Below are 25,897 nucleotides of genomic sequence, written 5' to 3'. Positions count from 1 at the left end.
AGAGTTAATTTTAGATGTGGCTGTATTATTAGGAGGAAGGTGACAAGATTTTGGTGAGATGTCATGCTGCAGCCCCTTGAGAGAGCCTCCTACCTTTGATTTGAGAGCTATGGCTCCTCTGAGGGTTCTTTCTTCTCCCCTAAAAGCCAAGGGCCATAGGCCTTGAAACAGGCTGGGTCCCTCACATTGCCAGCAGTGCTTCCTTCAGGCAGGGGATAGGTTAGAAACGAATATGTTGCTTCAAATTGTTATCTCAAGTCATGGGCACCATTGATCACCTTTCAACTAGGACCCTTCAGAGGGCATTTCAGCAGTCTTAAGGGGGAATGCTAGGTCCCTTGAATGTTTCAACCAAAAAAAAACACAAAATAAAAATATCATCTCCCCTTTCCAAGGGGATTAGAAAGTTGGAGGTCAGGATGAGTAAGTAGTGCTCTTGAGATAAAATGAATTTGAGTGCAAAACTTCTTACCTATTACTGTCATTGTTGTTTTATTGCTGTGATTATTGCTTTGGGATGGTTCCTAAGTCTCTGTCTGCCCTGGCAGGAATTTGCAGGAGAAGGCCTTCGAACCTTGGCCATCGCATACAGAGATCTGGATGACAAGTACTTCAAAGAGTGGCACAAGATGCTTGAAGATGCAAACGCTGCCGTAGATGAGAGGGATGAACGGATAGCAGGGCTGTATGAAGAAATCGAAAGGGATTTGATGGTATGAGTTTAGAAGCATGATGGTTTGTGTTTACAGAAGGGATAATATGTGTTTAGAGATCTAGCATGGGAATAATCCATTGGCTAAATCATCTTGCGCACAGCAGATGTTACTCTTTCAAACAATGAATCATGCTTTATATGTTGACTTTGAGCTTGCCACATGTGGCCAGAGGATTATTTCTATTAACAGTAGCTTGTGCAATTGGAAGTCCCCCAAGAGTAGAAGGTAGTAGACTCCCTATTCTTTGTCAGCCTCTGGTATGTCATGTTTTGTTTGATGTTATGTGTTTTTTTTTTTCTCCTCCATGCTTTATAACCCACCTTTTTAGAGCAGGGAAACTTGCCATGAAGAGTGAGGCTGTAGCTGTAAACCATCCTAGACCCATGAGATTCTGATGATATCTGTACTGTCCAGAGTGTGATATATTCTAGAAACCACTCTTCCCTGAGGCCCTAGTGGCCAGAATGCTTAGCTATTGTGAGGCGTTAGGGAGCACACCTTGCTCATCTTTGGATGAAATGTTGCACAAGAACCTTCACTTTTTAGTTTATGGCATCTGATGGTTTGTTAATTTAAGAGAATGGCTCTAGTTTTTTTGTGATCCTGACTCTGAGATGAGGGCTCTCCTTTGTACCCTTCCATGTTAATATAACTGGGGGATTCTTAAGTCCTTAGAAGTCCATATTATCATATTATCCTAATATGTTATCTGAGCATATCAGATCCCTCATGTAAATTCTAACTCCCAGGATCTCTGCACTAATTGGAATGCCCATCAGTTGCCTTGATTAGGGAACCTCCTTCTAGGGTCCTTCCCAGCCCACCTCTGTACATAATAGGATGCTTGTTATATCAGTGCATCATACGCTCCATCTTCAATTCATGTCCCTTGACCTCTAAACTCTGTGATTGAAAGCTGTGGATGTTATGGGTATTTTTTGCATGCATTAACGTGAGGTATTCTTTTTTAATGAAGCTACTAGGTGCAACTGCTGTAGAAGATAAGTTACAAGAGGGTGTTATTGAAACGGTTACAAGCTTATCACTAGCCAATATTAAGATCTGGGTCCTAACAGGAGACAAACAAGGTAATTTGAAAATAGATGATGATGTTTTGACAAGGGGGCAATAATTTCTGTGGTAAAATTTTAATTAACCAGAAAGCTTAATTAAGGAGACATTTGCCCGGTCCTCCGCATAGGAAAGAGTTGAAATACAAAAAGGAAAGCTCATATATTGCAAGAATTTACTATCAAACTAACAAAATATCTCCTATAGTATACCCTGCGGCCAGTTGAGTTTCAGCTCAATTGCCTCTTAAAAATAATAGTTATACCCGTAGGCAACAATGGTATTAAAAATGTTGAACTATTGGTTTGTATGTGCACTGCTCCTGGTTAGGAGAGGGAGTGGCACAGCTCTGAAGCAGGACATTGGAGACCTCAGCATTACTTCTTTAGTTTCTTCATGGTAGGAAGGTTTGGGAATCTTAGAGGAGGGGTAGGCTTTGGAGAGTCTCAAGGAGGCAGCTGTTTATCAGCTGGTATGGAAATATTTTGGTATTTTAACAACTACCACAGCTGTACCAGTGCAACCTGGCTGATTCCAGGACTGCCCATGCAGTTGTACAAGGAGAGCTGACCCACTTTCAGGCATGACAATATGCCAAGTCATCAGAGAAAGAGTCATTATGTTCAGAATACTGTGTTTCCTAAGAAAGAAAAGGGGATCAATACATTTTGGATCTATTGCTAGCAGTGGTTAAAACAAAAATGATTTTCTGCTGGGCCATCAGTGGACCAGAAATATTCAGTTAAGTGGCACACATGTTTTTAAGATTCTATCTAACTTTTTTAGAACATTGGAGTATTTGCAGATATGATAAGTCAGTTCTCTATATGTTTACTCAAATCACTGATTACAAAAGATAAACCATAGAGAGTCGAGCTCTGTGTTGTGTTATTAGACTTCCTAGAGTTTGATGTTGATCAGTGGGTACAGCTGGGTACAGCTGTTCAATTAGTTATGAATATCCACAAGTTTACTGTTTCGCTTTCATTTCTGTGGTTTCTACAAAGGACATTGTGAGGTTTTATCAATTGTCTTCCTTGACTTAGGACAAACCTAATGATTCTATAGAATTCGCTGAAGTCTAACGACTCAGTAAAATTCGAATCAGATGATTATATTGCAGATGAAAGGGAGTACTTAACTATCCTAGGCTCCATTTCTACAAAATTAGAGGAAGGTCTAGTCAATATCATGTAATACTCTAGTTATCTAGTAGCAGCAGTCCTGGTTTTTTTTGAGGTGATAGCCAAATTCCAAATTTCTATTCACTTAATGGAAATATGGCAATGTTGCATGTGGAAGAACTAAAAAATTTTGTAAGATCATTTTTGCTGTTCAACTGAACTTTTTGTGAGATTTTTTTTCAATTTGTCTATTATATCAGATTGAATAATAGCTAAGTTTAGTATTTCAGCTCTCTAAAGGCAGTATTTGAGACTTCTGGTAAAATTGTTTAAATGTATACGTTTTACTAATCACAAGATCTTGGGATATTTTCATGAGTACTCATTTTGGGAATCAAAAATATTTTAAAAACTAGATGAGAATGCTGAGAATTCACAGATGTTGCTATTTCTCCATGGATTTAACAAATCTTTGAATTTCTCCCTGGGCTTCTTGTATCTCCTCACCGATCGTGCTCTCTTTGAAGTTAAGGAGGCCTGTAGGCTATAAGGAAATAGAGCAAGGGCCTCAAAACTTTTATGAAAAGGTACTTACGTTATTAAGTAATGTTCTAACTGAAGTCGGCTTTGTTATGTATCAGAAACTGCCATCAATATTGGCTATGCCTGCAACATGCTGACTGATGACATGCATGACGTGTTCATCATAGCAGGGAACACAGCTGTGGAGGTCAGAGAAGAACTCAGGTAAGTGCTAGAGGAAGGAGGAAGGGAACAGAGGGAGGAGGAGGGGAAAGGAAAATCTGATAGTTGAGAAAGAGGAAAATCCCCTTTGAAGAAGAACATTTTAAAAGTCTGCCTAATTGTTTCCCCAGAACTTCAAAAAGTGCTGTCTTCTAACAATTTTTGCTTGCTGGCGCTGGTAGGAGCTTCTCTAAACTCGGCCCACTCTGGGTCTGGCCAAATGGCTTAGAGGCCAACTGCTTTGCCGCTTTTGCTACAGTCTCGAGGGGCTAACACAGCCACCGCAGCACAGCAGTGGGGCACGATGGGCTTCCTTCACGTGCCTCCATCGTTTAACTTTTGTTCCTGAACTTTGAAAAGAAAGGAAGCCTTAACTGTCAGCACCCCGCTTGATACTTATAGATGAAATCTCCCAACTGTTTTACATTGCCTTACTCACTGTAGAAAATAGCTTTTATCATGCTGGTTAGAAGCTATGACTGGAGACTGCATATGAGCTGGGAAATCTCATGATTACTGACATAATTTTATTATTATTATTTCTATAAGTTTAACAAGAGAGTCCATAGGGTCTATTGGGAAAATATTAACAATTTATTTAATAATTAATAGTAATTAAAATTTTTACCTCAAGAAAATCTTTTTCTTTAAATGACTTTTTGTTTTGGGGGGAATTTAACTCTTGCTGAAGGAGGATAGATGTAAACAGATCAAGATTCTATTGCTAAATGCTTTGAGATAGTGCCTGGGACCCTATGGTAAGCAGTAGACATGTATTCTCGTTTCATTCTCAAAGCAACCCAGTGGAAGGTGTTATCATTATCCTTGTTTTACAGATTAGGAAGTTGAGACACACATAGGGTAAGTAATGTGCCCAAAGTTTCACAGCCAGTCAGTGGTTCAGCTGGGATTGAATCTAGGCAGCGTGGCCCCAGAGCCTGTGCACCCACTCACTTGTCACGTGTCTCTCTAAACACACCTTGGGTGTATTCTTACTCTCTTTAAATAGCTAATATAAAAAGTGCAGTCGTTGAGGCACATGGCTGCTTCACTTGAGGTCAGACACCAGGTTAGCAACTAGAGCAGAATGGATTTCAGGGAGAGAGAGCAGGCGTAAGAGGAAGAGTACAGGCTCTGTGTTAACTGGAGCCAAGTTGGAATCTTGTCTTCGTGCTCCTGGCTGGCTAAGTGACTTTTGAGATGCTATTCAACCTCTCTTTGTTTGGTTTCCTCATTTGTAAAATGGGAAAACACACAAATACCTACCTTATAAATTATTTTATTTGGGGGAATAATGTAAGAACATAAAGCTTTATGGCTATTCAATGAGCATCCTTCTTGCCTTCCCTCCTCTCTTTCCACTCCCTCCCTTCCTCTCGCCCTCTTTCTTCAGCCATTGTTCTCAATCTTTCCACCAAAAAGGACTAATTTTTAAAAATATTTCCCCAATAGACCCTATGGAGTCTATTATTAAAATCATATCAATAATAATAATAAAATTATATCAGTCACAGTTAATTAGTTTTCCTAATTTTTATTTGGCAAAGACACACATAATCTTCAGTCACAGCTTCTAACCAGTGTGATATAGCAGTTTTTTACACCAGGTTGATGTAAGGTAGCTGAAAGGAAAATAAAACTTTAAAAACTTAGGGAGTCTCTACGTTCTTATCATAGAAAATTCTACACTTTTCATTAACCTTCTTAAGATACTGAAAACAACATGCTGACTCCCATTACAAATTTTACGGATCCTCTTCCTCTGTTGATTACATTGAATAACAATATTGCAGGTTGATGGGACAGCACACACAAAGGCATACAGATGTGAAAGATATGTTATATTCCAGGAGCAACCTGTCAAGTTGTAGCTGGAGTGTAGTACAGAGTTATGGGCGGGGATAATTTTTCAGAGATGAAGTGGTGATAGATTGAGTGATAAGCCAAAGTGAATATACTTTATCCTGAAGGTACTGGATGGATGGAGAGGACTTCTAAGCAGAAAAGAGACAAATCCAATTTTGCACTTTAGAAATAACACTGTGGTGGCAGGATAGATGGAGTATGTTTGACAGAAAATGAATGGGATGGGTAGATGGATGAGGAAGCTGTTGGAATACAATACTCAAGTTTAGGGATGATGAGGGTCGAACTAAGGCAGCGAGGTGGTAAGAACGGGCAAGGAAAAAGTGGAATGAAATTGATAGCTGTTTCGGAGGTAGAATGGATAGGACTTGGAATTCGACTTGATGTGAAGAGATGCAGAAGGAGGCTCTGTCATTTCTAGCTTGTCTGACTTCACAGCCTGGAATACACTGAGCTGTGCAAGAAGAGAAACTCATTAAATTTTCTAAAACTGAACTTGAACCCCTTTTCTGCCTGATGACAGAACAATTAAGTTAGGCACTCTGGGTAAGTTTAGTTCACGTCTGGGATGTGCAATTGCCTTACTTGTCACTGATCCTCAGTGTCTATCCTGTGGCCTCTGGCACTTCCCATTTCTGTGTCCCTGTCTGGTCTCTGGTCTCTGGGTTGCTGGCTGTCCCTGTTGGCTGACTTCCGCATCCTCCTGAGGAAACATGGAAGTTTAGGGGCTCTTCCTTACCTCTCTGTGTCTGAGACGTGCTCTCACATGGTTACAACTCTTTCTTCTACTACCCTCCATGTCACCATGCTTCAGTGGCAACGCGTCCATACTCAGATTCCCGAAAATTTATCTGAGAATTCCATTATCCACTCCCAGTCCAGGGTGTGGGTCAGCACCCAGGCTTCTTTTAGTGATTCACGAGCATCTAACCTCCTTTTCAAAGTCCCTCTCCTCTAGGCTGGATGGGAAATGGAGAAAAGGAGTCATTTTTTTCTAGTCTGTTGCTTAGGGCAACAGTTTATGCCCTGATTCCTTTAAGGATTAGTTTTTTGACACTTGAAGAAACTTTTCTCTTCCCTCTCAAAAAGCCCAATTAGTGGAATTCCAATTAGTGGAATGCTGGAATTCAGGATGACAATGCTGCTATGAGTTTCAGGAGTTCATTTTGGTACTCAGAAAACAAAATCTTGACTCTTTTGTTTTCTCTGTATTTGGCCCTGTCAGATCCCCCGAGGCAAGGTATGTTTCTGAGTAAACAGAGAGGGTCACCTGTGGTGGCCGTGGTAATTGCAAGGGGTGGGGAACCGAAGTTAATTTCTCAAGATTTTATCCAGCCACATGTGGTTGACTAAGTAGGTGACATAACTGTCATTACATGGAAGGAATGTGGAGAAATATGAATTCCTATACACTGTTGTTGGGAGTGTAAGTTGGTAGAAACTTCCTAGACGGTGAACTAGCAATATATTTCAAAATTATATATGTGCACAGTTTTGACCCAATGATTCTTACTTCTAGGAATTGTCCTTAAGAAAAATAAATGGACAAATGTATGTGTGTGTGTGTGTTTGTATACATACATACATATTGTGGCATCGATTATGATAATAGAAAATTAGAAATTGCTCAAATACCCAGCCACAGGGATTTTGTTAAGTACTATGATATATAGATGGAGTGAGATACTATCCAGTCTTAAAAGTGATTATGTGTTTTTTGACATTGGAAGATGTCCACGATATAGTTAAGTGAAAAAGGAGTTTATGAAATTTCATGCATAACATGATCCATTTTTTTAAAAAAGTATATATGTATGTATGTATGTATACGTATAAAACACTATACATCTATATCCATATCTATCTACCTACCTCCACATCAAGTTCTTGAGAACATATACATACAGTTGTTCTCTCTTGGTGATAGATACAATTATGGATCATGTTTGCTTTCTTCTTTATGGCTCTTTGTGTTATCTGAAGTTGTAATAGTGTCCATACAATACTTTTACAATTAGGAAAAAAGCCAAAAGATTATCTCCATTTTTTTTAGTGAGGAGGGAAAAAAGTAAAGATTTTCCATCTAGACTAATTATTTCAGGACTCTTGAGGCCACCTTGTTTAACTTGCTAGCAAATAATGTTTATTTCAATTCAGATTTGGAGATTACCCCATTCTGAGACTCTACAACAGAGAGGCAATGAATGATAGAAAATTCTGTATGAGAAGAATCAATACATTTATAGTATACAGTTGCTTTATGTTATGGGGAAAAAAGAGCATCCAAGAAAAGTTATTACTGGAGGTGCTGCTCTCTATAATCCTAATCTTGGCCACTTATATCTAAACCCATGGCTTTGGGGATGAAATATTGAAATGATAAATTTACACCACTCAATTTTCTTGTGTTACACCTTTGAGTTCAGTGGGTTAGAGTTTTGCTTTTTCATGCAAAAACATTAAAAAGAAGTATCAGAAGAAGAGGATCTAAGTGATAGTAACTATTGGGAGGAAATGACCTAAATGCTCATATTTAAACCTGTCAAATATGTTTCAATTATTTCATAAACATTGATATGTAAGTTTCATGCATATCATGCATGCATACAGCTTGTTTCAAATTTAATGTCATGAAAATGTTTTAGACACATTGAGTCCTGGGTTAACTTTGCTGCCATAGCTGCTTTAGTATTCAGGGCATGCCCAGAAATCTACAATTAAACCCTGTTATGCTTTCTCCAAAGATTACTGCATTGATTACATTTCTTCAATACATATGTCTTCTGCCCAAAGAAAAGCAGACTGAGGATGTAATTTTGCTTGGGCTGACAAGCAAACCCATTACATGTTTCATTTTTGTTGCATTGAGCACATGTTTTATTGTTAGGAAAATTAATTAAACCATGAAGTGACTCTACTGCTTCTGAGTAGTATCCTAGTGGTATACCTAGGAACTGACATTTCCTCTTTAATCAACAAAATACATATTGCATTTTTTGCACACCTACTTGATGGAAAGTTATTGTTTGAATGAGCAGGGTTCATAAATGCAAATGGCTCCAGGGCCAGGCAGGAAATATTAGTTGTGTGATCTGGGCTGTACAAGGCATTATGGAATGTTTGGGGCTTTGGTGAAGGTGAACAACACGTTGTCCATAAATTCATATGGATTCTTTTTAGACATTATGCAGGCCAAACAAAATGCACCTTGTTCCTAATTCTCAATTTCTAGTCACCCCGGCAAAATGTTTTAGTAAGTTTAGTTTCTATCATAAATTGTAAAATTTTAGAGTACTCACTAATATTGGAGACCTTCCAGTACAGCCTGGTACAGCTGCCTGAGTTTTCATAATGGTATCAACCAGTGTGATTCACTGGTATCATTCCCCTAGATTCTAATAAAGATACCGCTTCAGGGGTTGAGTATCTTATAGGTCACACAGTTAATAAGAGATGAAACTTGGGCTTGACATCAAAATTTCATGTACTTTCTCCCTTTCTCTACTGTTGGCAGGGTACTCTTTCACCCTAACTGGTGCTCTAGCGCTATGCCTTTTTCCCAACCTAGAGGCAGCCTGTGGCTAACTATGTGTAAACCTTTTGGTGCAGTAGACAGAGCACTAGGAATTTGAAGACCTGGGTTCTCGCCTGGGTCTGTAACTGACTAATCAAGTGGCTAGAGGTCAGATAGCTCAATTGTGGGCATATGAGATATCAGAGGCAGACCTTGGGCCTGAAGCCAGATCTCCAGGTTTCAAGCCCAATGCTCATATCAAAGTCAAAATTGTATTTGTCTAAACATGACGTCATGGTTTCAATCTATTTTCTAACAGGTCGTTTTAAGGTTTGAATATAGAGCGCCTTAAGACTGACAAAATGACTCTTTCTCCTACCATCTCTTTTCTTTATAGATTGCATGTAAGCTAACTTGGGCCTAACTGTGCTTTGCTGTGTTTGTGGTGGCACGGGGCTGTGAATGCCAAAGTCGCCTCAACCGATAATACCTTTCTGCATGCCAACATTGTAACAGACTGCCCTTCATTACAGAGCTTGGAAAAATCAGGCACTCTTCTGTTTTAGCATTTGTTACTTGTATTCTGTAGTAAAGCGTTGTGTATCATGCCTGCAAAAATGTATAATTCATATTCCACGAAGGGAGTTATGTGTCGCTTTTTCCCTGCTAATAAATTGTTTGGCGAGGACCAGCTGGTGTTTGAAGAGCTAAGTTCCAGGAAGAAAAAGAAATGACAGCTATAGAGCATGGGCAAAGGGCTGGCCTGTTTGGAGGGAGTGCGGTGGGGATTTAAGCAGAGCCGGAAACACTGTCCCTTTTCTGCCCGGAAAAGGGTTCATGTGAGATGTTAGGAAGACAGTTTAGGGGGAAAAAATCCTAAGTAAATAGAATTTCAGCCAATACTTTCATGAACTTCACCCTTCTCTGGAATGCTTTCATTCTCTGGGGGAAAACAGAGTTTGAGTCATTTATACAGCAAGTGAGAACTTTACTGAAAAGGAAACTTCAGGAGATGTTTGCCCTTTGGTGCTTTCTGAGGACCTAATTTATGAGCTCTGCAACACTGTCAGAGAAATGTTCATTTTGGAGGAACTTGTCTCTCTTGCTTTCTTCATTATATGGACTGTAAATTTTCATGAGTGTGAGGAGGATTCCCTGACATGATTATCTGATGCAAAAGCCCTGTATCTCCCACTTGAAACAATGATTTTTCATGTCTGTTCTCCCTCCCGCCCCCTTCCTTAACTCCCTAAACTTCACACATAGCACTCTGACTTTATAAATCTTTTTATTTGATTCTGCAAACTGATTGCTAAAACGTATAATCTCATCCCTGGAGCCAAGGGCACGTAACCTGTGGGTTCTCTGGGTTCCTTAAATGCAGGATGTGATTTTGGTCCTGGACAGCAGAAGGAGATGTTGAGCCAGAAGATGTTTTTTTAAAAAAAACTTGTAAACAAATTAGTGTTACAATTTCAAATAATTAGAAAGCTGAGGGCTAAAGTGACTGTTTTTGTAATGTGAACATTCTCTTCTTTCAGAGGAGCCACAGCAAAAAACCATTTAAGTAAATGCTTTCTACATAAGATGAGTCTTTGGGGAACCATTTCATTTTGCTTTTAAGACAAAACATCCATTTTCTGGCCTGTCTCTCACTCCCCATTCTCTCCTGGGCACTTGTTTCGTATATGCTAGTTGTGGCCTAAAGTGTTGGTGGCTGGCTTTGGCACTCAACTTCGGAGCGCCGACTGTGTAGTTCCCTGGTTGTGTTTGAAAGTTCTAGCAGTCATGTCAGCTTGCCCTATGTTACTTCAGAGCCTGTCATCCAAGGGGTTCGGAGAGGAAATTTTCCTTCCTTTAAAGGCATTGTCTTTCCATCTTAAAGAGAAGAATAAAATGCCACTTCTAACGGTGTTAAGTCACAGTACAATCTTCCTCTTAAGCAGCAGAGATGGTTGAGTTGTGGGCAGGGTTATTCTAGTGCTGATTAGATCTAGGACACTGGAGGGAGTTTCCATTTGGAACTACCCTCTACACTTTGGTGTCTGTAGTGTCTTTCCCAGAAGATTTATTCTATTGTTTCGGCTGATGAGTACAATTTTCACTTAAAATATTCCATTATGTTATAATGACTATGCCAATTCAGTAAACGCCTTTATTTGTTTTTATTGTCAAACTTCTAAAAGATGTGCTTCTCAGAAGACTGCCGTTTTAAGTTGGATCATGTTACATTGTTCTACAAGTTGATTAATTTATTTTATATACAGAATTCCCTGGAATTCCTAGAAGATTTCATCAGTTGTCTTTAGTCTTTCCCTTTCCATTGTTTAACAACATCAGGTGCCAGATCAGTGGTTCTCAAGTCCATGAAGCTCAGGTAACCTTATGTATCAAATTTATCAAGAGCCCCTTGTTCAAGCCCAGCTCAAGATGATGATTTAGCTTTTAGGTAATCTAAAACGTTCGAGATGATTCTGTTTTCCTTATGTTTACCCTCCTACTTCCTGGAATTTGCAAATTTGCTATGATATCCCCATCGCAAAGAATCATCCAGCTAGCTTACTGAAACTGTATCTCATGCAGCAGTCTGTCTGAATAGTGATGAAATGAATTTACCTCTAGGCCAGTCTCTCCTTAGAGTTAATAGGTATGCTCTGTATACTTTGTTATGATTTGCCTTCCTCCCCTCTCCTTTAAGGAAAGCAAAGGAAAATTTGTTTGGACAAAACAGAAGTTTTTCCAATGGCCATGTAGTTTTTGAAAAAAAGCAGCCGCTGGAGTTGGACTCAGTTGTAGAAGAAACCGTAACAGGGGATTATGCCTTAATCATAAATGGCCACAGTTTGGTGAGTTTGCTTAAGGCTTTTTGTTCCTTTTTCTCCACCCCAATAATCATTTCTTTTGTGCTGTCATAATGAAATCTTTTTTTGTGTATTCAAAACAAATGACACTACTAGAAATAGGGCATATGCACTGATTTCCTGTTTGCAAAGGAAAGGGAAACTTCTAATATATATTTCATACATTATTGCTTGAACCACCACAGTGAAGGGGAGGGTCTGAAGAAATACTGAATTCAGAGGATATCAATCTTGTCTAAATGACTACAGACCGTTTAGCAGTACTGTTTAAGTGCTTTTCTGAGGGAGAGTGTCACAGCTCCCTGTTGTTTAATTAAAATAATGCAAGTGGATAGATGTATTGCAATTATTGCTCTTGCTAATGTTTGTGATTTGCAGAGCGCAACCTGACCTTCATATAATTACCACACCAAATTATTGCCATTAAGATACCTCTAGTGGTCTTTCTAAATAGCAGCATTTTAGAGCGATGCCAAACAATTTGCTTTGATTAGGAAATCTGGTTCTTGTCGTAATAGAATAAACTTGCATTGTACTTTTAATGTAGTTCAGGTTCCAAATCTTGAACAAATATCAAAAGCTCTTCTGAGTTTCTAATTTAGAAAACAAAAGCTCTGACTGTACTCCAGTGAAATTATCATTTATATGCACAAAGAGCTAATCTCACATCTTTCTCCGGCTTTGATGATCATTTTCCACTTTTGGGAGTTTGGAAAATAAACGTATCTTCTTGTAGACAGTTTCTTAGAGGACAAAAGAAGTTGGAAATGAGTATATTGTATTCCCCCCCTTGTGATCAGCTGTCTGTTAGTTCTTAGTGCTTAGAGCGTTATCCAGCTGGATTCCAGGCGTAATGATGTGTTGCCTTCTACACCGTGGAAAGTTACAGAGCTCAGTTGCAGGCCAAGCTTAGTTGAAAGTTTGTCCAGATGACACGAACTTCTCCTTTGCACAAATGAGCAGCAACTGAAAATTCTAAGCCTGTCAGCTGGGACTTAGAGCTGGTGGTCTTCAAGCTGAATTGCCCCGGGACCAACCACAATAGGGAAAGGGTCCCTAATGACTTGTGCTTTGACTTTCCCTCAGGCTCAAAGAGGCCAGTGTGTGGGCAGTTAGAGTACTAAGGTGATAACACACAAGATTCTCTCTCTGTCTCTAAATCTGTTGAAAGAAAGAGCTAAGATAGACACTCTTCAAGAACCCCCTCAGCTTCAAAGCCTGAAGCTTATGAAACCATGAAATGTCATTTTTAATTTAAGGAGAATTGACTGTGTTTCTACTAGTATGGTCAGTTTTTTTTAAAAAAAATCATGATTCCAGTTTGCTCAAATCTTGATGCTTTGCAGAATGTAATTGGGTCTTTCTTTCTCACAGTCTGTGTCTAGGTTTTTCACTTGTTGATAATAAAGAAAAAAGAAAAGAAAGAGATGGGAACCATTCTGAGCAAGACAGCCAGTTACACACTTTCTCTTTCAGAGAGGGTAATTATATTTGAGAAAGCTAACTCACAATTTCCCCTAAGAATTGTAGGCTTTGACACGAGAATTTTCTGCATTAGAGTCATGTTTTTATACTCATTTACCCATCCTTCCATTCATCCCATTAACATTCATTAAGCATGTCCAGGTCACTGTGCTAGAGGCTGAGGATAAGGATGTGAAGAGAACACAGTCCTTGTTTTAGGGATTGTCATCTGGTGAGAGCTAATCTCACAGTGGTATGACAAATACTATAAGGAGGAATGGACACAGTGCTTTTTTTGCGGTATGCGGGCCTCTCACTGTTGTGGCCTCTCCCGTTGCGGAGCACAGGCTCCGGACGCGCAGGCTCAGCGGCCATGGCTCACGGGCCCAGCCGCTCCGCGGCATGTGGGATCTTCCCGGACTGGGGCACGAACCCGTGTCCCCTGCATCGGCAGGCGGACTCTCAACCACTGCGCCACCAGGGAAGCCCGGACACAGTGCTTTGAGAGCATAGAGGCAAAGCAGCACATTTAGTTCCTCATGGGAAAATCAGGGAAGACTTCCTGGAGGAAGTGATGTTTTCAGGTAGAGGAAACAGCAAGTACAAAGGCACAAAGGCAAGAAAGAACCTGCCAAATTATGGAAACAAGCAACTTGGCCTGACAGGAGTAAAGAGTAAACCTGAAGGTGGTGGTAGAAGACAAGACTCAAAAGGAATATAGGGGCCAGAGTGTGAATGGGCTGTGAACATCTCACTAAAGATTCATTCAAAGATAATGATGACTCAAAGTTTAGGTGGATTCCTGTTTTCTTTTAATGTGTTTATTAAATAATGTAGAGATGTTTTCTAGAAAAAAATTGTACTTAATTACAAAGGATTATGTTCTCTTTTTCAGTCCTTCTTTGGTATGTCTAAGAAGTGCAAGGGTGTAAATGGCTGGGGAACCCTGTCTGAGACACAGGTTGCATGCCACCCTTTGCACAGGCCTCTCTTGATTTCAGTCGCTATGTTCTTCAAGGGCTAATCTCCAGATCATCTGCTTCTCATTTGCTCTCACATTAACAACCACAACAAGAAACACTAAATATACAAAACAACAGTGCAAAGGAAACAAAAATGTCATCATGTAGAACAGACAAATCATCATTTTGTAGTTCATTCTAAACTTGGTGAGGTGATGGATTGGTTCTGGCCTTTGCTTTTCCTTATTTTAGTGGATTCCGGACCCTTTCCGGCATTCAACTGTATCTCTCCAATGCAGCACGATAATGTATCAAGGAAGAAACACAGGACACTGCGTCTTTTACTTTTATGGTAAACTTCCTTGGCACTAAGTAGGAGTTCAATACTCTTTTCTTTTGTTGTTTGTGTGGCCCTGAGTCAACAATGACTTGTTGAAGTATATTAAACTGTTTAGAAATCAGCTGAGAAATAAGAAATCTGCTTCCCAAATGACATCTCTCATTTATTATTTCTCGTTCTATTGTGGATTAAAAAAAAAATAACGTAGGCCCATGCTCTAGAAAATGATGTCAAGAACGATCTTCTAGAACTTGCCTGCATGTGTAAGACTGTGGTTTGCTGCCGAGTCACCCCTCTCCAGAAAGCTCAAGTAGTAGAGCTGGTGAAGAAGCACAGAAATGCTGTCACTTTGGCCATAGGCGATGGAGCCAATGACGTCAGCATGATCAAAAGTAAGGGGACATTTGCTCAACGGGGCGTGCTGCAGACCTGGAGCTCCCAGGTTCAGCACTTGGCAATATGTAATGGCGATTGCATTGCAATTTAATTTTCCCAGTGTTTCTGAAATTAATACTTTTAGGGCTCAATTCATCCACCATTAGTAGCATTCATTAAAAACAAAAAAGAAAACACCTTTAACTAAATCATTTATGTTATTGGTCACTGTTTGGAGAAATAAGTAGCTATGGTGTAGAGGAATGAACATTAGATACACAGTCCCAACACTAAGGTTTAGTCCCAGCTTTGCCACTTACAAATTGTAAAACTTTGTTCAAGTTACTGAACTTTCTGAGTCAATTTTCTCCTTTGAAAAACTAGGATAAATACCTATCATGAGTGTTTCATGAGATAATATACGGGAAAAATTATAAATGCTATGGGTTTCTGTGAATAAATAATAACATACAAGAAGCGTGATAGGGGAATTCCCTGGCGGTCCAGTGGTTAGGACTTGGTGCTTCCACTGCTGGGGGCCCGGGTTTGATCCCTGATCGGGGAATTAAGATACCGCAAGCCAAGTGGTGTGGCCAAAAATAAAAAAACAAATTAAAAAAAGAGGAGTGATAGGTTCCCCAAAGAAGTTGTGTCTTTGTTTGGGGAGTGAAACTGTCCCTCTTCTCCTTTGTAGGTGCTCACATTGGTGTCGGCATCAGCGGCCAGGAAGGACTGCAGGCAGTCCTAGCCAGCGACTACGCATTTGCACAGTTTAGATACCTCCAAAGGCTTCTCCTTGTTCATGGAAGGTGGTCCTATTTCCGAATGTGCAAATTCTTACGCTATTTCTTCTATAAGAATTTTGCATTCACACTTGTGCATTTCTGGTTTGGTTTCTTCTGTGGTTTCTCAGCCCAGGTTGGTAAAAATGTTTCTTTCTTTTATACGATCCCCTGGATTGTAGATGACTGTTGTTCATGGCTCTTTACTAATCAATAGAGATCATTTTTATATATCTAATATAAATGACAGTGTGACAAATTATGTAATGGATAGTTGACTTGAGCTTTGAGCCCAAGAAGAATATATATTTAGCTAGAGTTTTATTTTTTGCTTATTTACATAGTAACTAATGATGACTCCTTCCTGTGCATTTTAAAGTTTTTATTGAAATTTTGGGTATGATTACAGGTAAGCTTGATGTAGAGTTTTAATTCAGAATCTGAGAAACACTAATAAGAAAAGTTGAGGCATATCTGTTGGAAAGATGATCACTCACCCAACACACTGAATGTAAATAGTTTAAATCAGGGGAAGGAATTGCTACCCTGACCTCAAGGCTGTTTGACAGCAATTCATCAGCTAAAAATTGATCCATAGGTTATGTTGGTAGCAAGGAAGAAAAATTAGCAAATTCGTAAATTAGGATTCTATTTTTATATCGACTTTTAGACATTTTAAAGGTTACTTAACCCCATATCTTGGATATCAGGAAAATTTTGACGCTGGGTATCAACTTTGAAATGTAAGACTTATAGCATTTAAATATATTTATGAATAAAAAATGGCATCAATATTTTAAACAACAGCAACAAAAGAAAAAGGTTGTCCTTGAGAATGAAATGGTAACTATAACTATCATTAGAGATTTCTTCAATTGTTCTTCCTTCCTCTTTTTTTTTTTAACATCTTTACTGGAGTGTAATTGCTTTACAATGGTGTGTTAGTTTCTGCTTTATAACAAAGTGAATCAGTTATACATATACATATGTTCCCACATCTCTTCCCTCTTCCGTCTCCCTCCCTCCCACCCTCCCTATCCCACCCTTGTAGGTGGTCACAAACCGCCTAGCTGATCTCCCTGTGCTATGCGGCTGCTTCCCACTAGCTATCTGTTTTACATTTGGTAGTGTATATATGTCCATGCCACTCCCTCACTTTGTCACAGCTTACCCTTCCCCCTTCCCGTATCCTCAAGACCATTCTCTAGTAGGTCTGTGTCTTTATTCCCGTCTTACCCCTAGGTTCTTCATGAACTCTTTTATTTTCTTAGATTCCATATATATATGTATGTTAGCATACGGTATTTGTTTTTCTCTTTCTGACTTACTTCACTCTGTATGACAGACTCTAGGTCCATCCACCTCACTACAAATATCTCAATTTCGTTTCTTTTTATGGCTGAGTAATATTCCATTGTATATATGTGCTACATCTTCTTTATCCATTCATCCGATGATGGACACTTAGGTTGCTTCCATGTCCTGGCTATTGTAAATAGAGCTGCAATGAACATTATGGTACATGACTCTTTTTGAATTATGGTTTTCTCAGGGTATATGCCCATTAGTGGGATTCCTGGGTCATATGGTAGTTCTATTTGTAGTTTTTTAAGGAACTTCCATACTGTTCTCCACAGTGGCTGTATCAATTCACATTCCCACCAGCACTGCAAGAGTGTTCCCTTTCCTCCACACCCTCTCCAGCATTTATTGTTTCTAGATTTTTTGATGATGGCCATTGTGACCGGTGTGAGATGATATCTCATTGTAGTTTTGATTTGCATTTCTCTAATGATTAATGATGTTGAGCATTCTTTCATGTGTTTGTTGGCAGTCTGTATATCTTCTTGGAGAAATGTCTATTTAGGTCTTCTGCCCATTTTGGATTAGGTTTTTTGGTTTTTTGATATTGAGCTGCATGAGCTGCTTGTAAATTTTGGAGATTAATCCTTTGTCAGTTGCTTCATTTGCAAATATTTTCTCCCATTCTGAGGGTTGTCTTTTGGTCTTGTTTATGGTTTCCTTTGCTGTGCAAAAGCTTCTAAGTTTCATTAGGTCCCATTTGTTTATTTTTCTTTTTATTTCCATTCCTCTAGGAGGTGAGTCAAAAAGGATCTTGCTGTGATTTATGTCATCCAGTGTTCTGCCTATGTTTTCCTCTAAGAGTTTGATAATGTCTGGCCTTACATTTAGGTCTTTAATACATTTTGAGTTTATTTTTGTGTATGGTGTTAGGGAGTGTTCTAATTTCATTTTTTTACATGTAGCTGTCCAGTTTTCCCAGCACCATTTATTGAAGAGGCTGTCTTTTCTCCACTGTATATTCTTGCCTCCTTTATCAAAGATAAGGTAACCATATGTGCGTGGGTTTATCTCTGGGCTTTCTATCCTGTTCCATTTATCTTTATTTCTGTTTTTGTGCCAGTACCATACTGTCTTGATTACTGTACCTATGTAGTATAGTCTGAAGTCAGGGAGCCTGATTCCTCCGCTCCATTTTTCGTTCTCAAATTGCTTTGGCTATTCGGGGTCTTTTGTATTTCCATACAAATTGTGAAATTTTTTGTTCTAGCTCTGTGAAAAATGCCAGTGGTAGTTTGATAGGGATTGCATTGAATCTGTAGATTGCTTTGGGTAGTAGAGTCACTTTCACAATGTTGATTCTTCCAATCCAAGAACATGGTATATCTCTCCATCTATTTGTATCATCTTTAATTTCTTTCATCAGTGTCTTATACTTTTCTGCATACAGGTCTTTTGTCTCCTTAGGTGAGTTTATTCCTAGATATTTTAATCTTTTTGTTGCAGTGGTAAATGGGACTGTTTTCTTGATTTCACTTTCAGATTTTTCATCATTAGTGTATAGGAATGCAAGAGATTTCTGTGCATTAATTTTGTATCCTGCAAATTTACCAAATTCATTGATTAGCTCTAGTAGTTTTCTGGAAGCATCTTTAGGATTCTCTATGTATAGTATCATGTCATCTGCAAACAGTGACAGCTTTACTTCTTCTTTTCCGATTTGGATTCCTTTTATTTCCTCTTCTTCTCTGATTGCTGTGGCCAAAGCTTCCAAAAGTATGTTGAATAATAGTGGTGAGAGTGGGCAACCTTGTCTTGTTCCTGATCTTAGTGGAAATGTTTCAGTTTTTCACTATTGAGGACGAAGTTGGCTGTGAGTTTGTAATATATGGCCTTTATTATGTTGAGGAAAGTTCCCTCTATGCCTACTTTCTGCAGGGTTTTTATCATAAATGGGTGTTGAATTTTGTCGAAAGCTTTCTCTGCATCTATTGAGATGATCATATGGTTTTTCTCTTTCATTTGTTAATATGGTGTATCACGTTGATTGATTTGCGTATATTGAAGAATCCTTGCATTCCTGGAATAAACCCCACTTGACCATGGTGTATGATCCTTTTAATGTGCTGTTGGATTCTGTTTGCTAGTGTTTCGTTGAGGATTTTTGCATCTATATTCATCAGTGATATTGGTCTGTAATTTTCTTTTTTTGTAGTATCTTTGTTGGTTTTGGTATCAGGGTGGTGGTGGCCTCGTAGAATGAGTTAGGGAGTGTTCCTCCTTCTGCTATATTTTGGAAGAGTTTGAGAAGGATAGGTGTTAGCTCTTCTCTAAATGTTTGATAGAATTCGCCTGTGAAGCCATCTGGTCCTAGGCTTTTGTTTCTTGGAAAATTTTTAATCACAGTTTCAATTTCAGTGCTTGTGATTGGCATGTTCATATTTTCTATTTTTTCCTGGTTCATTCTCTGAAGATTGCTCTTTTCTAAGAATTTGTCCATTTCTTCCAGGTTGTCCATTTTATTGGCATAGAGTTGCTTGTAGTAATCTCTCATGATCTTTTGTATTTCTGCAGTGTCAGTTGTTACTTCTCCTTTTTCATTTCTAATTCTATTGATTTGAGTCTTCTCCCTTTTTTTCTTGATGAGTCTGGCTAATGGCTTATCAATTTTGTTTATCTTCTCAAAGAACCAGCTTTTAGTTTTATTGATCTTTGCTATCGTTTCCTTCATTTCTTTTTCATTTATTTCTGATCTGATCTTTATGATTTCTTTCCATCTGCTAACTTTGGGGTTCTTTTGTTCTTCTTTCTCTAATTGCTTTAGGTGCAAGGTTAGGTTGTTTCCTGTTTTATAAGGTAGGATCGTACTGCTATAAACTCCCCTCTTAAAACTGCTTTTGCTGCATCCCATAGGTTTTGGGTCGTCGTGTCTCCATTGTCATTTGTTTCTAGGTATTTTTTGATTTCCTCTTTGATTTCTTCAGTGGTCACTTCGTTATTAAGTAGTGTATTGTTTAGCCTCCATGTGTTTGTATTTTTTACAGATCTTTTTCTGTAATTGATATCTAGTCTCATAACATTCTGGTCAGAAAAGATACTTGATACGATTTCAATTTTCTTAAGTTTACCAAGGCTTTATTTGTGACCCAAGATATGATCTATCCTTGAGAATGTTCCATGAGCACTTGAGAAGAATGTGTATTCTGTTGTTTTTGGATGGAATGTCCTATAAATATCAATTAAGTCCATCTTGTTTAGTGTATCATTTAAAGCTTGTGTCTCCTTATTTATTTTCATTTTGGATGATCTGTCCATTGGTGAAAGTGGGGTGTTAAAGTCCCCTACTATGATGTGTTACTGTCGATTTCCCATTTAATGGCTGTTAGTATTTGCCTTATGTATTAAGGTGCTCCTATATTGGGTGCATAAATATTTACAATTGTTATATCTTCTCTTGGATGGATCCCTTGATCATTATGTACTGTCCTTTTTTCTCTCTTGTAATAGTCTTTATTTTAAAGTCTATTTTGTCTGATATGAGAATTGCTACTCTAGCTTTCTTTTGGTTTCCATCTGCATGGAATATCTTTTTCCATCCCCTCATTTCAGTCTGTATGTGTCCCTAGGTCTGAAGTGGGTCTCTTGTAGACAGCATATATATGGGTCTTGTTTTTATATCCATTCAGCCAGTCTGTGTCTTTTGGTGGGAGCATTTAATCCATTTACATTTAAGGTAATTATCGATACATATGTTCTTATTCCCATTTTCTTAATTGTTTTGGATTCGTTATTGTAGTTCTTTTCCTTCTTTTCTGTTTCTTGCCTAGAGAAGATCCTTTAGCATTTGTTGTTAAGCTGGTTTGGTGGTGCTGAACTCTCTCAACTTTTGCTTGTCGGTAAAGGTTTTAATTTCTCCATCAAACCTAAATGAGATCCTTGCTGGGTAGCGTAATCTTGGTTGTAGGTTTTTCTCCTTCATTACTTTAAATATGTCCTGCCACTCCCTTCTGCCTTGCAGAGTTTATGCTGAAAGATCAGCTGTTAACCTTATGGGGATTCCCTTGTGTGTTATTTGTTGTTTTTCCCTTGCTGCTTTTAATATATTTTCTTTGTATTTAATTTTTGATAGTTTGATTAATATGTATCTTGGCATATTTCTCCTTGGATTTATCCTGTATGGGACTCTCTGTGCTTCCTGGACTTGATTAGCTATTTCCTTTCCCACACTATGGAAGTTTTCAACTATAACCTGTTCAAATATTTTCTCAGTTCCTTTCTTTTTCTCTTCTTCTTCTGGGACCCCTATAATTCGAATGTTTGTGCATTTAATCTTGTCCCAGAGGTCTCTGAGACTGTCCTCAGTTCTTTTCATTCTTTTTTCTTTATTCTGCTCTGCAGTAGTTATTTCCGCTATTTTATCCTCCAGGTCACTTATCCGTTCTTCTGCCTCAGTTATTCTGCTATTGATCCCTTCTAGAGTATTCTTAATTTCATTTGTTGTGTTGTTCATCATTGCTTGTTTCATCTTTAGTTCTTCTAGGTCCTTGTTAAATTTTCTTGCATTTTCTCTATTCTATTTCCAAGATTGTTGATCATCTTTACTGAATCATCATTATTCTGAATTCTTTTTCAGGTAGACTGCCTATTTCCTCTTCATTTGTTAGTTCTGGTGGGTTTTTCCCTTGTTCCTTCATCTGCTGTGTGTTTTTCTGTCTTCTCATTTTGCTTATCTTACTGTGTTTGGGGTCTCCTTTTTGCAGGCTGCATGTTCGTAGTTCCCGTTTTTTTGGTGTCTGTGCCCAGTGGCTAAGGTTGGTTCAGTGGGTTGTGTAGGCTTCCTGGTGGAGGGCACTAGTGCCTGTGTTCTGGTGGATGAGGCTGGATCTTGTCTTTCTGGTGGGCAGGTCCACATCTGGTGGTGTGTTTTGGCGTGTCTGTGGCCTTATTATGATTTTAGGCAGCCTCTCTGCTAATGGGTGGGGTTGTGTTCCTGTCTTGCTAGTTGTTTGACATAGGGTGTCCAGCACTGTAGCTTGCTGGTCGTTGAGTGAAGCTGGCTGTTGGTGTTGAGATGGAGATCTCTGGGAGATTTTCACCGTTTGATATTATGTGGAGCTTGGAGGTCTCTTGTGGACTAGTGTCCTGAAGTTGGCTCTCCCACCTCAGAGGCACAGCACTGACTCTTGGCTGGAGCACCAAGAGCCTTTCATCCACACAGCTCAGAATAAAAGGGAGAAAATGTAGAAAGAAAGAAGGAAAGAAAGAAAAGAAAGAAAGAAAGAAAGAAAGAAAGAAAGAGAGGGAGGAAGGAAGGAAGGGAGGAAGGAAGGAAGAGGATAAAGTAAAATAAGATAAAATAAAATAAAGTTATGAAAATAAAAAATAATTATGAAGAAAAAAAAATTTTTAAGTAAAAACAGAAAAAACGGACAGACAGAACCCTAGGACAAATGGTGAAAGCAAAGCTATACAGACAAAATCTCACACTGAAGCATACACATACTCACTCACAAAAAGAGGAAAAGGGGAAAAAATAATCTATCTTGCTCCCAAAGTCCACCTCCTCAATTTGGGATGATTCGTTGTCTATTTAGGTATTCCACAGATGCAGGGTACATCAAGTTGATTGTGGAGATTTAATCCATTGCTTCTGAGGCTGATGGGAGAGATTTCCCTTTCTCTTCTTTGTTCGCACACCTCCCGGGTTTCAGCTTTGGATTTGGTCCCTCCTCTGCGTGTAGGTCGCCGGAGGGCGTCTGTTTTTCGCTCAGACAGGACAGGGTTAAAGGAGCCGTTGATTCGTGGGCTCTGGCTCACTCAGGCGGGGGAGAGGGAGGGGCACTGCGTGCGGGGCGGGCCTGCGGCGGCAGAGGCCAGCGTGACGTTGCAGCAGCCTGAGGCGCGCTGTGCGTTCTCCCGGGGAAGTTGTCTCTGGCTCCCGGGAACCTGGCAGTGGCGGGCTGCACAGGCTCCCCGGCAGGGAGGTGTGGATAGTGACCTGTGCTCGCACGCAGGCTTCTTGGTGGCGGCAGCAGCAGCCTTAGTGTCTCATGCCCGTCTCTGGGGTTTGCGCTTTTAGCCGCGGCTCACGCTCGTCTCTGGAGCTCCTTTAAGCAGCGCTCTTAATCCCCTCTCCTCGCGCACCAGGAAACAAAGAGGAAAGAAAAAGTCTCTTGCCTCTTCGGCAGGTCCAGACTTTTCCCCTGACTCCCTCCCGGCTAGCAGCGTGGTGCACTAACCTCTTCAGGCTATGTTCAAGCCGCCAACCCCAGTCCTCTCCCTGCGCTCCGACCAAAGCCAGAGCCTCAGCTCGCAGCCCCGCCCGCCCCAGCGGGTGAGCAGACAAGCCTCTCGCGCTGGTGAGTGCCGGTCGGCCCTGATCCTCCGTGCGGTAATGTCTCCGCTTTGCCCTCCGCACCCCTGTTTCTGCGCTCTCCTCCGTGGCCCTGAAGCTTCCCCCCTCCGCCACCCGCAGTCTCCACCCGCGAAGGGGCTTCCTAGTATGTGGAATCCTTTCCTCCTTCACAGCTCCCTCCCACTGGTGCAGGGCCTGTCCCTATTCTTTGTCTCTGTTTATTCTCTTTTCTTTTGCCCTACCAGGTACGTGGGGAGGTCTGAGGTCTTCTGCCAGCGTTCAGTGGGTGTTCTGTAGGAGTTGTTCCACGTGTAGATATATTTCTGATGTATCTGTGGGGAGGAAGGTGATCTCCGCGTTTTACTCTTCCGCCATCTTCCTCAACTCCTCCTTCCTCTTGTTTTAGTTAACTGGTTTCAATGATATACGTGGAGCTAATTTTTTCAATTATTTTATTCCAGAAAAATTGAGTATGAATTAAATCTTAGCATTTTATGTTATCTTAAATGTTCCAAGGGAGATTAGCAAATCTTTTTTGTAATGAAAATTGGTTTTGTACATTTTCCCCTTTTTCTGAGAAGTTGAGATTTCCTAAAGGCACATCCATACCCATTTCTAATTTTCTCTTTTAAGAATAACATTCCCCAAACTAAAAGCAAATTCTATTGATATTTTTGGTAATATCTAGACAGTTGAAGTAAAGCAAAGTCTTGATTTTAGTTTCTCAGAAATAAAAGTTTTCTTAGCGCCGCTTCAGAGAAGGCACTGGAGTGGGGATATTTACCTGCTCAGGGTTCCACCTTAGTCTGACAAAGACAAGCATGGGAATGTGGCCTGTGCCCTCCTAGACTGTTGGCTTTTTCTCCACATGAGAATGCAGCAAGGCTATTTGCTAAGTGGTGTTTTTGAGAGATCCAGTTTTCATATTATAAAAGTTTGGGGCTTTTGAAAGATCACAAAACACAGAAGAGATGCCTTAACCCTTATTTAGAGCTCTTAGGACGCAGAGGAGTAGTTAGTGGTTTGAATGGGCAGACAGACACACCAGGCTTGGATAGGCAAATTTACTGCCAAAGTTGTCTTTGTTAAAACTGTGAAGTTGAAATGAATGTTCAGTGACTTCTAATCTCTACATTTAGGTGATTTTCTGCTCTGCTTTCGGGATCTGATAAAACTGGTCAGAGTCAAATGTTAAGCAACTAGATTTTTAATCTTCTCAACAGTATTTTCAGTTTAAAAGAGAACAGCAAGGGAGGACAATGATTGCTCCAAATACATGAGGATCTGATATAAACTCAGCTATAAGACACACCACCTGGCTGTAATTAGGTTTCTTAAATGTTTGATTTAATTGAGCATGTGTCTTTTCTGAGTTCTTCTTTGTTTTATTATTTATTATTATTATTTTATTATTTACACTGAAAACTAGTTAATCGCACAATCTTCACTTGAATCCATTGTCAGTCCTATATGGGCCTCTGTGTTCTTCCTGATGCTAGTGAGTTGAGCTGGACCAGTGGTTCTCAAGCTTTAATGTGCATGGGAATCACCTGAAAGGCTTCTGAAGCACAGCTCCCTGGGCCCCACCTGACTCTCTGATTCAGTAGGTCTGAGGTAGAGCTCCCAAATTTGCATTTTTAACAAGTTCCCTGTAGATGCTAATGTTGCAGGTGGGGTACCATACTTTGAAACCATAGGGCTGGCCAATGTAGAAGAAAATCTGAAGGTATCCTTTTTGAACCCAGAGCCTGGAGTGAAATCCAATCTGATGACTTTTCATTTTGTCCACTCTGGACTCTACTCATCTTTTCTGAGGCAGAGGGGCCAGTTAAGCAAACAGCTTTTCCCCCTAAAAGAATTGTTCCAGAGGGCTTAGAATCTTCTTATCAACCCTGCCAAAGCCATGGCCCCTGAGGCTTACCTGTACTAAGACAAGGTCAGGAGAAAAATGGGTATCTGTTTCAGGGGAGAGGATTTCTTTTCCCAATTCACCCAGTCTCTTATGATTTTATCTAGCTTAACCCTGAGCTTCTCAAGGAAAGGAAGCACATCTGAGTCATCCATACAGCCTATATTCTTGAACGGCACCTGGCATATAGAAGGCGTATGGTCATTTCAATGTTGTTGGTTGTTTCTAGAGTCCTTTCCTATGCTTGCTTGAGGTAGATCCAGCAAGGAGAGTCCTTCCAATATGCGTCCAGTCACTCCTGCAGGTGCCACTTACTCTACCTGCACCAAGGGCCATCTCTACAGGCTTTGCATCTGGTCTGTGTAAATGTGTGCAGCCTGACCAGCACTGTGGGCTCAGTGTCTTAAGATCTTAGTGTGATTATGGCATTGATTCCAGAAAGTAGAAAGATGTCTTTTTTCAGTGGTGTTAATATTAACATAGGATGGCTAATTGGACCACAAGTAATACAT

At 39.8% G+C, this 25,897-nt stretch overlaps 1 protein-coding gene across 1 annotated transcript in view; it reads left to right on the top strand.

Moving 5' to 3' along the window:
• Nucleotides 1-25,897, top strand: part of ATP8B4 (ATPase phospholipid transporting 8B4 (putative)) — a 248,531-nt gene that overhangs the window by 185,326 nt on the left and 37,308 nt on the right. The window contains exons 18-23 of the mRNA XM_082858644.1: nt 549-713; nt 1,693-1,804; nt 3,553-3,658; nt 11,734-11,881; nt 14,871-15,054; nt 15,732-15,955. Of these exons, the coding sequence (XP_082714770.1) occupies nt 549-713; nt 1,693-1,804; nt 3,553-3,658; nt 11,734-11,881; nt 14,871-15,054; nt 15,732-15,955 (939 nt within the window). The remainder of the gene's footprint in view (nt 1-548; nt 714-1,692; nt 1,805-3,552; nt 3,659-11,733; nt 11,882-14,870; nt 15,055-15,731; nt 15,956-25,897) is intronic.

The sequence above is a fragment of the Leucopleurus acutus genome (genome assembly GCF_964270905.1).
Source record: "Leucopleurus acutus genome assembly, chromosome: 1".
NCBI classification, from domain to species: Eukaryota; Metazoa; Chordata; class Mammalia; order Artiodactyla; family Delphinidae; genus Leucopleurus; species Leucopleurus acutus.
The sequence above is the reverse complement of the archived record's forward strand: the minus strand, read 5'-3'. Positions and strand labels throughout refer to the sequence as shown.